The sequence below is a fragment of the Gavialis gangeticus genome, unplaced genomic scaffold (genome assembly GCF_001723915.1).
Source record: "Gavialis gangeticus isolate Ggan-Ray unplaced genomic scaffold, GavGan_comp1, whole genome shotgun sequence".
NCBI classification, from domain to species: domain Eukaryota; kingdom Metazoa; phylum Chordata; order Crocodylia; family Gavialidae; genus Gavialis; species Gavialis gangeticus.
Genome location: NW_017728994.1, coordinates 6,604,091 through 6,621,688, shown reverse-complemented (window position 1 = coordinate 6,621,688; position 17,598 = coordinate 6,604,091). Strand labels below are relative to the sequence as shown.

The 17,598-nt window shown below is 44.3% G+C and overlaps 1 protein-coding gene across 1 annotated transcript in view; it reads left to right on the top strand.

The window, feature by feature from the left end:
- Positions 1 to 17,598, top strand: part of GLUD1 (glutamate dehydrogenase 1) — a 39,873-nt gene that overhangs the window by 480 nt on the left and 21,795 nt on the right. Inside the window, exon 2 of the mRNA XM_019502251.1 lies at positions 22 to 329. Within this exon, the coding sequence (XP_019357796.1) occupies positions 22 to 329 (308 nt within the window). The remainder of the gene's footprint in view (positions 1 to 21; positions 330 to 17,598) is intronic.

Sequence of the window (17,598 nt, the reverse complement as noted above, 5' to 3'; positions counted from 1 at the left end):
CAGGGCGGCGGCGGCGGCGGGAGCGGCCGCGGCGCAGCGGCGGCGTTACAGCGAGGCGGAGCGGGAGGATGACCCCAACTTCTTCAAGATGGTGGAGGGCTTCTTCGACCGCGGCGCCGGCATCGTGGAGGACCAGCTAGTGGAAGGGCTGCGCACGCGGGAGAGCCTGGAGGAGCGCCGCCACCGTGTCCGCGGCATCCTGCGCATCATCAAGCCCTGCAACCACGTGCTTAGCGTCTCCTTCCCTATCAAGCGTGACAACGGCGAATGGGAGGTGGTCGAGGGCTACCGGGCACAGCACAGCCAGCACCGCACCCCCTGCAAGGGAGGTGAGGCCCCGCGCATGCGCCCGCGGTCCCGCCTCACGGCCCCCCCTTCCCTCCCCGCCTGGCCCCTGTTGGCGACCCCGCTGTTCCCTAAGTACTGTTGCCAGATAACGATCGTATTTGTACGATCAATAACCCTTGTATGATCAATAAGAGTTCAAGTGTTCAAAATGTATGATAATTGTTGAGGCAGCAAATTGATGCAGTATCTGCAAAACCCAAGTTGCACTCGAGGAGTCTTAACTGACTTGGGTTTGCTGTCAGCGCTTGCTTCAAAATAAAGAAATGTTTCAACTTTGCCCAGTTCGTCCTTACTGGCAACTTACTGGGAGCACTATAAAGTAAATAAGAAGACTAATTTGCCTGCTTATTTGTATATTTGCACATTTTTTTTCCAGCATATGATAGTTTTTCAGCAAATACAATCATTTTGACCCACCAATAGGATACTTTAATATTGAAGACCTGGCAATGCTGCCCTGAGGCCTGGTGCTTCTCCCTCCAGCTGCACACCCGGCAGCAAAGCAGCTGCTGAGCAGACCTGTGCCTCATTCAGTTGTAAATCACTAGAAACAGATACCATCCTATTTTTGATGGTCCCCCTCAACAAAGCCCCACTAGGACAGGTGGATCCATGCCGGGCTGGCCAGGCTGCTCAGGCAAGGCTCAGTAACCACCTCTGTGCCACTTGCCAGGAGTTGTCCCTTCTCTGGGAAGGTAGAAAGGGAGGGAGAGAACTCCCCTTAGCTGAATGGGCAGCTTGGCTCCACAGCCTTCACTTGCTGTCAGCAGTTCTTTCTCATGTCACCCCAATGTTTCATCATGAGGCATCAGACTCCCTAAACACCGTGCTCTTTTTGGGGTGAAAGTGCCTTTTCTGAGCCGGAGCAGATGATGGAACGTTTAGAAGTAACCCAGAGAAGGGCTCAGCTCTGTCTCCAGCTTTAAGGAGTCTGGAACCTCAGCTATGAAAAATGAGTGTAGTTCTGAAGGAAGTAGGGGAGAGGTGAGTTTAACCCCTTTTGGGTTTTCTTAATTCACACTGTCTGATTTTTGCACAAAACATCCTCATGCAAAATTTGGGGAAAAAAAGGGGACAGGTTAGTTTGGCAAGGTTTCAGGTAAATGTATTGAAAGGGCCCAAGACAAATGGTCTTGTAAGATAAAGCTGACTTGGTATGTGTCCAGTCAGCTACATGCTCCCTTCTACCACCATCCCTCAAGGTTCAGTGCATTTAGTTATGCCTCCTTTGAAAGAAGCGAGAGATTAATCTCAGCTGGTTAGGAAGGTTATGTTCCTTAATGCTATCCTAAACTTGGCCAGGATTGTATCTCCTTGAAAGATGGAGTTAAAATGCATCAGGCCTGAATAATATCACAGTCTGTACTGCATAATTTTTTTTAATTGTGTTAACTAGTTTGAGATCACTTCAGTTGGATGTATGATCTTAGACTGAAGGGACTAGTAGTGAAATAGGCAAAAATGCAGGCCAGGTTTCTCTGGAGTGAAGCAATTAAGTGGAACTTCTCTTTTGTAGAGAATGTGACTCAAAAGCTTTTCTTTATGAGGTTTTCTGATGGATCCCATGTTTCACTCTGCTAAAAAAAAGTTTTGGTGGCAGTTTTGTTTTCTGTGACTAGGAATTCTTGGAATAGACATTTAGTAGCTTGCTCTGATTGGAATTGTTTGTTATTCTGATTTCTTAAACACATCAGTCTTTTCAAGATGGATGTTTTCTTCTCTTCTGTGGCCTCAGGTAATTTGTTTTTGAGGTTTTGTTGCTTTAGAAGTTGGACTGCTTGCATACTGCTTAACTTCTCCAAAGTTAAATAGGTACTGATTTTCCTATAATGGATTTGGTTAAGATCTAGAAGTACAAAAAGATTCCCAAACTGGTCATTTTAAAACATACTGTTGTGAAAATTAATTTTTTAAGCTCCTTTGTCATAGGCAGTGGCTTCCTTTGTAGGAACCAGAATGTATGTCCCCTATTGTCATGATCTTGTCAGAAGTATGGATGGCTGTTACTTCCTGATGTCCTCTCTTAGGTAGAGATGCTCCTCTGTTTCTGTTTCTGCTCTTCACTTTATTCCTTATAGTGTAGTTGTGCAAAGAGCATTCTGAGCTACCACTGTTATTGCTCATAGCCACATCTTTACTGTAATCAAGTTAAAGTCGGTTTTTGCTACTCCATTTTCTGTTGTTTGAAGTCTTCTGGTGATTTATGTAATAATGTATCATGAATATAATGGTTTTTTTTTTACTATAAAATGGTATGCAGTGCTGTCTAGAATAGATTATGACATTGCATCCACTAGTCTTTTGAAAGACTAGTAAAGTATTCAGCAACTATGTTGGTTTCTTCATTGCTTTTTTTCCTTTTTTTATTTCATGTTTCAAACGGCAAAAATTGTATTCATGTTTTTCCCTAAGGAGGGAGGGTCCTGCTAGTGTCACTGCATTTTCTTCAGCTGTCATTGCCAAATGTCATAGAACAGGGGTTGGCAACTCCTGGCATGTGTGGCACATGAAGGTATTTTGCCTGGCACATGTGCCTTGGTGGATGGCAGGGGACAGGCAGAGGATGCGCTGCCACAGGAAGGATTGGGCCCCTCGCAGACCCTAGCACAGCATCCCAGCTGCCTGCCAGTCAGCCCAGGCTCTGGAGGGGCCCCTGCTGCCTGCCATAGAACTCAGGCTGCTTGCAGTGGGTGGGCAGCAGGGGCGCTGCAAGCGGCTGCACCAGAGTCCATGGAGCCCCGCCCTGCCTTGTGGAAGGCAGTGGGTGCACACGCACCTCTCAGTGGATGGTAGGGAAGTGGGTTGGGCTACATGGCCACAACAAGAATTGGGCATGGTTCCCCTGCAGTCTGTCCTGATATGCTAACATCTTATAAGTTGAAGTTGTGGGTGTTTTTGGCACTCTGCCCCAAAAAGTTGCCAATCCCTGCCATAGAGCCTTCAGGCTCCAGCATTTAATTCCTTTTCAACAAAGAGGCCCTGCTTTTGAGTATTCATGGCAAGAGATGGGTTTGTGGGAGAAGGCGAGAGAAGAATAGTGCATGAGGAGTAACACTATTTTATTTGTGGTGTATAGGATATATCATCTTTGATCTAGGCAGAGTACTGATCTTTAATAATCCAGCAACTATTGAGACCAAATAGACAGCACATGCTTGCTAGGAAGTGTCAGTTTATCATAAAACTTTAAGTTTTCAGATGCTTTCAAACTGTTTGTTTAGATGAGACTATCCCAGCTGCAGGAAAGGTGCTCTTCTTCAGCACTTGTGGGTGCATCAGCCTTTGAGCTTCTGCCTAATAGCTGTATTAAACTTTAAGCATCGTTATTTTCTACTGATATGAAGGTGAAGAATTGTTTTTGTTTCCTCCTTCCTCTCTCGGCTCCTGGGAGAAAGGAACAGATTATTGGTACTATGGTTTTTTACCAAAACTAATTTACTTCTGAGGCAGATTTCCATTCATAATTTTGAGTCATCCTCCTCAAGACTGTTGATCATATGCTGATGTTACTGCTTTTGGCTTCTAAAAAAGCATCAGTGTAATGAAATGGGTATAAGTTGCACAAAGCTGTCTGGAGTCTTAGGAAGATGCCATACTGCATTGTATAATATTTGGAAAACTATTCTCCAAATTTAAACTTACGTTCTGCTGAAACTGGTGGTTTGGGCCCATCAGCTCACCATTTTGTATCCAAACATAGATTCTTCAAAACTTGCGTACATGGTAACTATTACACACTTTTTCAGTTGCATATACTCGAGCGGAGAGGAAAACACTAGCTAAAGTATATGAAAGCAGGGCTCAGTTTCGTATCATAAATTATCCATCACACAGGAAAATTGCTAGCTATGGTCACCTCTCACTGAGGAGTGTGGAAAATGGTCTGTACAGAAATGACAACCATCTCTGCCATACAAATTGTTTCAAGGAGAAAGCTGGCACATTGAGTTCTTGGGGAGGCTTTTGGGCCAAGGCAGATGCAGTTCCTAGGTTTTTTTTCTGTTGCTGGTGAAGTTCTATTTCAAAATCCTAGTAAAAGGAAAGCTCTTGTTGTGGGTTGATATATTAGGGGAAGAAACTTCATATTTTAATAAAGATTTATGTTTTATGTAAGGTGTAGAAGAATTTGTGGTTAATCGCAAATAACAATGTTTGAGCAGGTGTGATTCATCTTGGTAAATTATTATTAGTAAGTACATCAGTGTCAGTAATCAAAATAATTTTCTGAGTAATTTGTGAGCTTCAAGTATTAGACATGTTGTAATCAAATTTGGCTTAATGTCCTTATTTTAAGTCTAGATAAGGAAAATACTTAATCTAGGACGTAGCAAATACTAAGCTGAAAGATGAGAGATGTTATTCCAAAGATCAGTATTTAATACTCTTTACATGTTACGGACCAGGGGTTAAAGTAGGTTCTAGGGTTTAAGGTACATAATACTATACATAGGGACCTACCTAACTCGCAGGGAGAAAAAGCAATTTCTGTGGCTTGGTCATGGCCCAAAGAGCCAATTACACAGTGACCCCACCCATTGGTGCTGATTGTTAGGGAGGCCCCAGGTGGAGGAGGGATGAGGGGGCAGATGCCATCCTGACTTCTGGCTGCCCCTCATGTGGCCCAGTCCCTCGCTGTTAATTGGCAGAGAGGCACAACAGGACAGCTGCAATCTTGGCTCTGCTGCTCTTTGTGCCCTCCCACCACCAGATGCCTTCCCCTCTAGTGTGGACTGCAGCAGCAGCAAGGACCACTGGCTCCCACTGGGGATCCAGCATTTTCTTTTTATTAAGTTTTTTGGTTGATTTCCTGGGAAATTACAGCCAATGCCATTGTTAGCAGAGATTGCCACTTTTTTGCTGTTTCTGCAAAAATTGTGAAACCACAATTTAAGTAGGTCTCTAACTATAAAGCAAGTATTTCTCTTTAGTGTTCTCTTGTTCTAGTTTATCATCCTCATGTCCTGTTCCTAATACCCATGACAGAAGTCTCTTAAGAAGTTCTATGGTCCATTTATAGCAGAGTCGGCAACATTTTTGGCTGGAGTGCTAAAATCACTCCAACCTCCACCCATGCCTTGACTTGGCATGCCAGAGATGGGGGAGAGCCACAAGGGGCCCAATCCTCATTGCTAGCAGTAGCTGCATGCATGCCTCCAGGTGGATGGCAGGGGAAGGGCTGGGGTTGCACTGCCCCAGCCCCTTTCCTGCCATGTGCTGCAAGCCGCAGGTAAACCTGCCACTGTAATGGAGCTAGTGCTGGGGCTCCCAGGCTCTGGGCAGCTGTAGCAAGCAGCCAGAAGGCTGCAAACAGCTGTGCCAAGCCTGCAGCCCCGGCACTGGGGGAGCCAGGGTTGCACTGGCCCAGCCCCTTCCCTGCCATGCACTGTGAGCTGCAGGTATACCGGCTCTTGTTATAGAGCTGGTGCCAGGGCTCCAGAACCCAGCGCAACTGTTTGTAGTCTCCCAGCTGCCTTCCACCCCCAGCCCAGGCTCTGGTTAGCTATAGCAAGTGGCTGGAAGGCTGCAAACAGCTGTGCTGGGCTCCAGAGCCCTGGCCCCAGCTCCATGTCGGCACCACCTACACACATGCCTCTGGGCAGATGGTGAGGAAGGAGCCAGGGTTGCGCTGCCCCAGGCCCCTTCCTAGCCATGCACCCAGAGGTGTGCACACAGCTGCCTCAGCCATAGAGTTGGTGCTGGGGCTGCAGAGTCCCATGTAGCTGTTTGCAGCCTACCAGCTGCAGCCAGCTTGGGCTCTTGGCAGCTGCTGGCAGAAGCTGCCTAGAGTCTGAGTCAGCTGTGTTGTGCCAAGGAAAATGGCCTCCTGTGCCATGCTCTGACCCACATGTGGTTGCTGATCCCTGATTTATAGTGAAGTGTAGGTACTAATGTCTGTATGTAATTACTGGTATTTACAAAATCTAAGGCCATTAATTTTTGTAGTTAGGTATTCCAGTGGCAGCAGTAGATTTTATTTGCATGTCCCTCTTGTATGTGTAAGTCAAACATTAAGATCTAAGAAGTGAATAGAACAAATTTCACTGGCTTCAGTAGGCTTAGGATTCCATCCTAATCTTGCACCTGAAAGTGAAACAGACTGTCTTGTAAAAGAAAAGCAAAAAATGCACAGAAATTCTTAATACTTCTCATAGTCTAAGGCAGAGCTATCCAACTTATTTGAATTGGCAGGCTGGAACCAGACCATGGAGCTTCTTGTAGGTTGGATGATCCACCATTGGCAGGGCAAATGACAGCTGCATTAACTGTGGTGTAGAGATTTTGCTGCCACATCTGGCCCAGCTGCCAAAAGACAACCCAAACTTGGAGATCTTGATCTGGAAATTTCGTGGTGGGGCAACCAGCTTGATTAACACAATGCTGGAAGGCATTCTCAAAAGGATCTCAACCTGGAAATTCTGCAGTGAGGCAAGCAGTTATCAACCCTGTTGACAGTGGTTCTGGCAGTTGTGAAGAAGAATGCTGCCGTTGCTCAACCTGCTGCAGAATTTTTGGCCCTGCAGGCCATGATTTAAATACTCAAAAGCTGCCATTTTCATAGCCCTGGTCTATAGGCAATGTAGATTTTAAAAAAAAATTTAAGGGCTTACAAACAAGCTGGTTTAATCCAATAAGGTATCCTATTCCATGTCAGTAGCACTTCAACCCATGTAGTAGTTCAGAGAAGAAATTGCTGCTCAGTGTCGTAGGTGAAGGAAAAGTCCTTTGACCCCTTTCAGAGAATAAAAATAACCCTGCTGCGTATTAAAAATGCTATCTGCTATAAGTTTATAACTTGTTTTTCATACCCTCAAAATTAGAGATGCTGCCTTAAATGACATTTCCGCTCATATCTTCATAGCATTTCTTTTGTATTTCAATATTATTGAAGAGGTAACTTATTGTATGGGCATGGGCAAGAGTTGAATATAAGTAACTCAAAATAATAGATTTTATTTCTTTTCATGGTTAGGTGTTTCCTTTCTCTAGGAACACAAACTGCTGTGAATTTTTCCAGGTTGGTTCTTTAAAAATTCTGCTTGATATTATTTGTACAAATCTTAAAGGCTTTTCAGTTTCTGGGTTGAAGGGAGAAGTAAATGACCATAAAGTCAAATAAAATATTATTTCCCTTATTCCATCAGACTCATAGAAAAGAAGAAAACATTTTGTCATGCCGTTCTTAGAGGTTATTACATTAAGTACTTGTGATTTACCATGCATTCCTCCCCCTCCCCAACACCTTCTTAAAACTGAGCTAATGCTTAGTGTTGGCTGAAGTGAAACCATGGATCATTCTTCCTTCCTATGCTTAAATGATGACTCATCCAAAGAGGTGGTGTTAACGGGAAACCACAGCTGCTCTTGCTTATCACAGTGGCAACTGCCTAGAGAACTACAATCCAAATAGGGTACAGGAAATGAGAGACGGCAGAAGTACAGCTACTTCAAGGCAAAGTAGACTAGCTGTTTTTAACTAAAATAATTAACCTTTCTAAAAAAATTAGTGTAGACTGTATAAGTCTTGTTTTATGTCATTTTCAGCATAACATCCAGTTACTTGCAACTGTTCATTAACAGATGCATTTCTGACAGCATATAGGGCTTGAATAATGTACAGTTAGTGTAGAAAGTATCTTCATGTTGCATACATTAGCATTTGTTGTCGACTTTACAGCTGCTTAGTAGTATGAAAAGGGTTAAATGTTTGTTAATAGGACTCATTTACAATGGATCCAAAGCTTTTAGACTATTTTTGTATAATCTTTGAACTTCTTAAAACCTGTTCAAATGCCAACTGACTGTTTAGGGAGCTGTAATTTGAAAAGTAAATTTATCATGGGGCTGAGAGTCTTCGGCCTCTGTCTGCACCAGTGATTCTCAGCCTGGGTGCTATGGAATCCTGGGGTGTCCTTTAAGGATGTCTCAGGGTACTACACAGTGTTAGTACTGTTAGGTTTACAAACATGATTCACAAGATAAACCTAGGGTTTTCAAATGGCAATCCATGGTTGTGGTCTTTCTGAGTTCTTTGCAACAGAAAAACTGCTCTATTTTTCCGTAGGGGAAAAAAAAGAGTGAAAACTAAGACTAGCATTTTCCGAGGAGTGCCTTGAGTCTAAAAAGGGTGAGAATCACTGATGTATAATGCCTGCTTTTAATGGTTTAAAATTGATATAGCAAACCTGGTTTATAATTCCAGGGGAAATGAGCTCTGCCAGCTTCTGACATACACCTTGCATTTTGTATCTCTGCCATGAGGTTTCAGCTTTTCAAAAATCTTGAAGTATAAATGTAAAGAAGTAATAATCAGTAGTGAATAAATTTTCATGTCCAAGTATTTATCTTGGAGATGGAAATTTCTTAATATTGTTCCCATAATTTGGAGATGCATAAATATGATTTCCTTATGTGGTGCTGCTTGGCAGACTCCCAGAAGGAACTAGTTTTGCTGAAAAAAAGCTTTCATGTCTCTCCCCCTCTTTTCTGTTTTCTGTTTCTGTTCTCCTTCCTGTCTGCACATTAGTGGGCTTCTTACTAAAATAACTAGGCATTCGTTCCTCCACATTTACTTTCTGCTTCCTACTATTGTTTTCTCCCCCAGCAGCACCCCTACAGGGAACACTAAAACTGCTGCTAATAGTTGGATCTGTCACTGGTAGCAGTCACTTATACACAGTCACAGTAGTTCAGACCAGTGAGTCTTCTTTGCATATACAGGGTATACTGCAACTATACCAATGTAGTTAAAATCAGTAAAGCTTCATGTGTGGACATGGCTACATGGGTAGAATTTATTTCCATAGGGACAGAGGAGTGAACTTGAAGAATCTTTGAACTGTGTCCATGCTGTCTTTAACAAATTGCAGAATATAAAATGTGGAGATTAAGCCTTCAGAAGTTACCAGGACTCTACCCCAGGAATCAAAACAGATATAATCTTGTTCTGCTAATCTTGCTAGCACTTTTGTGGGGCATGGGCTTGCAGTCCACTTCAATTTTAAGACATTTGAAACTTTACAGAAAAGGAGGTAGAATAAACCATTTGTACTGTGTGTGCACAGTCTACATCAGTGTTGCTTAATCTTTTTTTCCTGGCAGGTGGGATGAAAGTGCCCAATCCCTCCATTGGGTGGATCTGGCAGGGTCCTATCTGGCTGTGCACAGCAAGGGGGTGGGGGATGGGGGTGTGGAGCTTGGTGCCAATCTAGCCGCTTGGTGCCAATCTAGCCACTTGGTGGAAGGAGGCTTGGGCTAGCCCCAATTTGGCCCTGTAGGGTAGGGGGAAGGGATGGGGGTGTGGCCCAACCCCATGTGGGGAGTAGAGGGGGCACGTGGCCCAGCCTCATGGGGAGAAAGGGGTGCTGCTCAGCCTTAACCTGGCAGACTGAAGGGAAAGGCGTCTTGTGGCCCAGCTCAGACCCAACCCATGAAGCTTGAAATTTTGGCAGCAAACAGATGGCAGTATTGCCACTGCTTCCCTGCCATTAAATTTCCCAACCCCTGAGGAGCCCCGCGGGCTGGATTTGGCGCACAGGCTATATAACATCTTAGTGTCATAGGTCTGATGCATCTTCTTTGGGGCTAGTAAAAATATCAGATTTGAAGAATTGGAAAACCAGGACAGAGGACTGTAAGGGACTTCTTTGGGTTGAATCTGGTCCCTTATTGCAGGCAACAGTGTCATGATCCCTTTCATAACCAATTCAGTTCTTTTGTGAATCTGGTTAGGGCTTTTCATCCTCACCATTCCTATTTGTAACATTTTTTATCCAGCAGAAGAACAAAGAAACTTTCTTTTAATTTCCTGGGTACATTTATTCATGGCCATTTTGTACCCATTTGTTCTTGAGTCAGCATGGTCTTTGAACTTAAATTGCAGTTTTTCCTTTTAGGTGCTTGCCTCTTAATATATTTCTAGATGCAAAGATAAGAATCATACCATTTTTGAGCTTTTGCTTTTCTAGGTTTCAAGGCTCTCCACTCCCTTGATCATCCTAGCACAGGGATTGGCAGTGTTTTTGGGCAGAGTGCCAAAAAAACCTGCACCCTCTACTTGGAAGATGTTGGCATGCCAGGGGTGGATGGTGAGGGAGCTGTAAGGGGGTTGTTTTTGGCACCACAGGCCTAGCTCCTTCCCTGCCATCCCCCCCAGAGGCACCACATTCTGGCATGTGCGCCGGGGGTTGCCAACCCCTGTTCAATAGTCAGTCTCTGCACTTGTTTGAAGTTGAATTAATCTTTTCTTTGAACATGGAAGACTTTGTACATAGTATTCCAGGTAATGAATGCATTCGTTAATAGTTCCTGGTCTCAACTGGAAATACCTTGTTAAGTGCACCTTAGGCTTGCATGAGTGCATTGCTTTGGTGGCTCATATCATAACCATTCTCTAGTCTCTTTTCTGACATTAGGACCAAAGAGGCAAGAGTTAATATGCTACATTAAGTTCTCTGTACATTGTACTAATACTTGTGAAGTAAAAGTTTGCTTAGTCCTTACTACAGCAACAAATTATGCCAAGAGTACACATTAATGAGCTACTCATGATTGCCAGTAAGACATGCTTGGTTACTGATGTAAAAAAAGTTTCATGTTCTTTGCACTTAGACAGGTGCTGCTTATTCAAATGAATCTTTGTGTGGCCTTTATTAAAAGCTGCACCTCTGCCATCTGGCATGGATTAAATTGAATTTATACCTCTGCATGCATGTTTTGCCCTTGAATGAAGTAGTAGAGTAGCTTCTCAAAGGACACAGATTGCTATAGTGAAATAGACCTTTGGTCCATCCAGTCCTGTACCCCAAGCCATTATTTCACTGTTCCCATATATTTATATTTGTCAGCAGTTTTATTTTGTAGCGTTGCTTGCCCATCTGTCTTTATTAGGATCCTCTGGAATTTGTTCTGGTCATAAGTAATTAAAGTTTTGTCATCTGCAACCTGCCATCTTCCTGTTTGCCCCTTTTGCAGATGATTAATCAGCATTAAGCAACAGCCTTAGGATGGGAGTCTGCATGACTAAGCTTCTGACTGGTCAGAAAATGACTACTGATTCTGAAAAGGTCTGAGGGTCACTTTGGAGTAACTAGTTAATCTGTTCTAGTATATCAAACAAAAGCTCATGATTATGGTACTTTTCTGAACACATAGGGATAAACCCACAAGACTTGAATTAATTACTATGGTGCCTAGGTATTTTGCTGCCCAGTAAACTAACACCAAATTAAACACTTAGCTTTCTATCCAATGCATGGAGAGAACTGGAGACCTGAAAATGCAGTTCTCAAAAATTAGTGGTGTCAGTAAGGGACCTGATTAAGGCAGCCAATAAAAATGGCCAAGGAGAGGAACAAGGTTTAAGCCTCGGGGGGTATACTTAGAAACCTAGCTCTGGGCTAGGGATGTGAATGGTTAAACATTTAACTGTTCACATATTGATAACTGGTAATATCTTATTGGTTATTGTTTAACGTGGAGCAGGGAGCAGTTTGGAGGAGAAGTCTGGGGAAGGGAAGCAGTGCCATGTCCCTGAATACAGCTGGGCAGGCAAGAGGGACTAGTAGCAGGTAAGGTGGGAAGCTATTGTGGCAGTGCAGCCCCAGCCCCTTCCCCATTGTCCACTCCAAGATGTATATGCATCTGCCACTGGCAGCCTCTGGCAGCTGCTTGCAGGCTCCTGGCCGCCTGTCATAGATGGCCTGGGCTCTGGGCAGGCCCAGGCTGCTTACAGTGGGCAACGGAAAGGCTACAAATAGTTGCAGTAGGGGTTGGGGCTGCACTGCCACAAGAAAGATCAGGTCCCTTGCGGCTTCCCTGCCATCTGCCAGAGGCATGCATGACCCCGATGCCAATAGTGAGGCAGGCCAGGGCTCTGTAGACCCCAGTGTAGCTGCTTGCAGCCCTGGCCCCTGACCAGCCGTGCAGCAGTGGGTGAGGGGCTGTCCCAGCTTGCTGCTGCCACCTGTGGCTGCAGTTGGTCCCAGCCACCAGGCAGCCACATGCCATCAGGAGCAGCTGGTGAGGAGCTTTTCTACCCTGCTGCTGCCACTGTTGCATGGCTGCCTCAGGACCCAGGGCAGCTGCAGGCAGCAGCAGTGAGACCCACCACAGCTCCATAAAGCCACAGGTGGCAGCAGCAGGTGAGGGCCTTTCCCAGCCTGCTGCTTCCGCCAATGTACAGCTGCCCAGGGACCGGGGCTGGCTGCAAGCAGCAGCGGGCCCTGCCACTGCTCTGTAAAGCTGCAGACAGCAGCAGTAGGCAAGGGGTTTCCCAGCCCACTTCTGCCACCTGTAAAGCAAGTGAGTATAATTGGGAGCTAGTCTCTGGTAGATATTTGTTATTGATTAGCAAATTAACCAATAACACTGGGGGAGTTTAAACAGGTATTTCATTGTTATTTACATCCCTACTCTGGGCCTGTGAGAAGCACCAACACTGTTTGGGTTATCTGCTATTCAGCCTCTCCTTAAAGTTTGTGATCTGGACCCATGTGACTTGCTTGCAAAAAACTAGACACATTGCCCATATTGCTCATCCAAAATTACCCAATAGCACCTGAGTTAGAGAGCAGGAAACCTGGGTGTGGGTCACTTCTTTATTGGATGGAGTGAGGATTTGAAAATGGCCCTTCCACTTTCCAGAGGAATGTTTCAACTGCTGGGCATTTATAATGCATTTAATGGAGGTTTCTCTGGTTCCTGGCTGAGGATCCTTTGTACAACATCTGGTAAGTGTGCTGTGAAAACGTGTCAGATTGTGCCCCATGGGCAAAAAGGGCTGGGTTTGAATATCCTGCTAGGGCATGGGTCGGCAACCCCTGGCACGCGTGCCAAGCATGGCACGTGAAGCCATTTTGCTCAGCACACCACAGCCAGCCTCAGCTCTGGGTAGCTGCTGCCAGCGACGGAGCCCAGGCTGCTCCCAGCAGGCCTTCCAGCGTCCCAGCTGCCTGCTAGGAGCAGCCTGGGATCCTGGCTGGCAGCAGCTACCCAGAGCCAGGGCCAGCTGCAGCCCGGAGGCTGTAAACAGCTGTGCCGGGTTCCAAGCTCCAGCATCAGCTCTGTACCAGTGCGAATACCCGCGCATTGGAGTGGGCGGTGTGGGAGGGGCCTGAGGCAGTGCAGCCCCGGTCTCTCCCCTGCTCCCAGCACAGAGATGATAGCAGGATTCCAGAGCCCAGCATAGCTGTAGCCAGCCCTGGGCTCTGGGCAGCGGCAGTAAGCAGTGGGCAGGCTGCAAACAGCTGCACTGGTTTCCACAGCTGCAACATCAGCTCCATGCTGGTGGTAACTCACGGGCATCTCAGAGCAAGCTGCACTGCCCTGCTGTCTGCTCCGAGGTGCGCACGCAGTTGCTGCCAGCATGGAGCTGATGGAGTAAGTCCGCAGGCTGAATCCAGTCAAGGGGCCTGATCTGGTGTGTGCTGGGTCAGGCCACAGTTCCCCACACCAGATCAGACCCACTACTGCAGCCCTGTGTGCACCAGATTGGGCCTCAATCCCAGCCCTGAGTCTGCGAGTGGGATCACACATGCAGGGCCATGCCATCTGGCCTATGAGGCTTCAGTATTTGGTGGTGGGGAAGTGGTGGCTGCGTTAATTGCCACAGCTCATCCCTTACTAAATTTCCAGACTCTTGGGCCAAGTACAGACATTACACTCTTACTGGTATAAATGATCAGAAACCAGTCTGTACCTGTAACAACAAATTTGGCATGCACAGACTGGTTTAAAAATGGCAGAACTCAGTCTAAGACAAACCCCCCCCCCCCCAAACAAACAAACAAAAAAGGGGCAAGTGTGTGCGGTAAACTATTCTGCCTTGGGCTTTTTGAATGTCTGTACCTAGCCTTGGAGAGTCTGACAGGCTGGATCACAGGGCTTCCCGGGCTGAGCACCCCTGGCTTAAATGGATCTGTAAAGTGATCTGCTTAAAGGCTGTGGGGCCTTATGGTCAGCCCGTGTTTTGAAACAGACCTCTTTCAGAATAGGTGTTTGAGTCTGTTATAGGATATAATCAGAGCCAGCAGGAAAGGGGCTCGGGTGACTGCCTGAGTAGGAAGAGTACCCCAGAAGAGGAAAGATGCAGGAAACTGTTTTTTTCCCTGTGTTAGACACAGGTTCAGTAGAAACTTCCAGCCTGACAACTTAGAGGGGTCCTAGAGAATGACTGCCAGGAGCAGGACTGTGGTAAGGAGGCCTGTGCATCATGATGCAGGACTTGATTTACTCTGTGTTTGTTTATATTGGAGGGTGAAGTGAAAATTGCTGGTGAAACCAATAAAAGGTCTGGAGAGAAAAGGGCTGGATTCAGTATTGGGATTTTCTTCCCTATCCTTGGGCTGGCTCTCCAAGTCAGTAGCCTACAGGAGTATTGCAGCAGTCAAGCAACTGTTGCTAACGTGAAGTTAAAAATGTGAATTATGAGGAATGAAAGTCAGAATCATGGGCTGCATTCTGTCAACAGCTGCATGATCAAGATAGTCCATAAGTATTTTGCAAAAGTGCACAGAACAGATATGCCATGTGTTGGTGTAATGATGGTTAAAGAGAGAGGGAGATGTGTCGTTGTTGAAAACAAAACCCTGAAACTGATGTGAATGATTTACAAAGGTAAGGATAGTTCAAGTTCTGGTGATCTCATGCCAAACCAGCTGAGTTTTAGAATGTGTTTAATGCAGGGGTGGTAGCGGACTGAATGTTTTTCTGAGAAGTGTTACTATGGTAACTAGAAAGGCTCTATTTTTTCATGAGAGTTCTGTTTATCCAAGTACTTGGTGTACAGTAGATGGAAGAGTTTTTAAGTTATAGACCATACTCTGCGATGATCAAATGCAAGGCCCTTGGGCATATTCTGAATCTATTAGTTTTGCAGATGGATGCATTTAATAAAAGTTTCCAGGTTGTCAGGCATAGTGCAAAAAGTTATGATTTCTTTACATATGAAAGTTAGTCTATTAGTGTCTCAGTTCTGGTTTTTTTGGGGGAGGGTTCTCCCTTAAGCAAATATATATCAATATTCTTAACTCTATAAGCTGTACCCACTTAAGTCTAGTATCTGCAGCCAAGTTTTGATTTTTCTCTCTTAAAATCAAAGCCTTTTCTTTGAACACCTGGCAGTAGCAGCCCTGTAAAATTTTTCTTTTCATATGGCTTCTGACCTAGGCTGGGTACAGACTGAATCTTGCTCTGTAGTTTGAGCAAAATAGCTCCATTAACACCAAATATTCCAGAAAACCAAAAAGTCTTACATGTAGTTACTACTTTGTATCATTTAAATACAAATGTCTAAAAGCTGAATCTAAATTTAAAAAAAATTAAAAGGCTGCTGTTACCTAATATATAGAAAGGGAGAAAACTTTCTTATTCTGCGAAGTGTAGCTTAACTTATTTTGGGTGTGGTAGAAAGAGAAAATTCTCAACCTAAACAAGAATATGTGAATCTCTTCTAGTGGAAAGTATTTTCCATGCTAGTGAGTCATCCTGTAACTGGAGGCTTTCATTAGAAACAACTGTTTTGTCCAAGTTTGTCTCAGATTTCTAAAGTTTTATTTTGTGAAAAATAGTAGGATTTAGAAACTCAAAAAGCATAAATTGGGTGTGCAGCTTGTACATAGTAGCTTTTACTACCTATGAATTAACTGACTTTTAAGGTCAGCAAGCTTGTTGGGTTTTTTTACTTACATTTATATATATTTCAGACTGAAATAAAGTTATGAGAATTGGAATTTGTAGTCCCAGAAGGGCTTTACAGAGGCACAACAATGCTTCCTGTTTCCCAGTCTAAACTAGACCCTCCTGCCAAATTAGGAAGCTGTCAGACTGAGTTGCATTGAAGTCCTAATAGAATAGAAATTAAATTTTTATTTTTTTAATCTTTGTGCATCCTCCTGTAGTGACTATGATTAATTCTCAAGTGCATGTTTCTGTTTGATCTTAGCTGTTCAACACAAGACTAAAACTTCCTGTCTGTTTTCCCTATCAAAAGCTCTAGCTAGCTATTCCAGATCTGTCAATATTTTATTTCTGTTGCGATTTGAATATTTCAATTGCTTTTCAGGAATATTTGTTAATATGCATGTAGCTAAATATGATTATTCTCAGCTGTTCAGGTGACAAATAGATTCGATCTAACAGTTCAGGCCCAGTACTTCAGTATTAAATACTTTTAGCAGGTGAATCTCTGGTTAGAATGGCTGCTTTTAAATAGTGAGTAAAACAAAGAGTAATTTAAACTAGCAGTTCTGCTTTTTCTGGAGAGAGAGAAGAAATCTTTGCTCCTAACATGCTGAGAGATCTGTTGAAATAGTTCTTGCTCAGTTCTTGGTCTAATGGTGAAACTGTAAGAAAAATAGAGCTTTTAACTTTTTTGGAAATGAAACTTCCCTTTCAAAACAGTGTGTGCAGTAGCTGAGTTGCTGAAAAGCCTCACTAGAAACAAATTTGGTATGGACATATGAGTATCAACACATGGGTTATGTACGTAGCGTGTGGCTGCAAATGGGAGATGTGTTGGTGGGTAATTGACGGGACTGTTTGTATGATACACTTGTTAAAAATGCTTTTGAGAATACCTGCAAGATATATGGAACCTTTTTAAACTAAAGTAAATTTTATTATTTTCATATATTATGGGTCCTAGAAAAATTCACATCAACAGATTCTGGCTGTGCCAGCCAGAAAAAGGGGAAAGACTGAACTAAGCCACATATTTAGCTTCTTTTTCTTTTTGCCTCTAGAGACGAAGGCTTTTTTTGTTGTCTAAGTGTGTCCAGAATTCTTGTCCCCAATTGTAACACCTGTGGACAAGGACAGTGCATTTCCCGGGCACTATATCCCTCTACTGAGGTACAGAGTATCTGTTGTGGCTTTGACCAAATTTACTAATACAGAGCATTTTGTGTGCCTGCAGAAATATTAATGACCCACATTGGTAGTAAAAATGCTTGGTAAACCTAATGCAGCTGGAACAGAGATGTCATGTCGTGGTTATAAAAAAGGCTGAGTTCTGTAATGGCTTCAGGCACTTCTAGCCTGCCTCTGGTTGGAAGGGGAGCCCCACAGTCATGGCATGTCAGCAGAACGAAGCTGCAATGTTTGGCCCCAGGCAGAACAGTCCGTACTGGGCATAGGGTTCATGCCAGCTTAGGTACGGTCAAGAGAGCATGGTTACTTCCACTTCCCTTAAACTGAGTGATTGAAGCTAGTGTAGGGAGTGATCAAGAATTTGCGAGTTCTACCTCAAGGCTG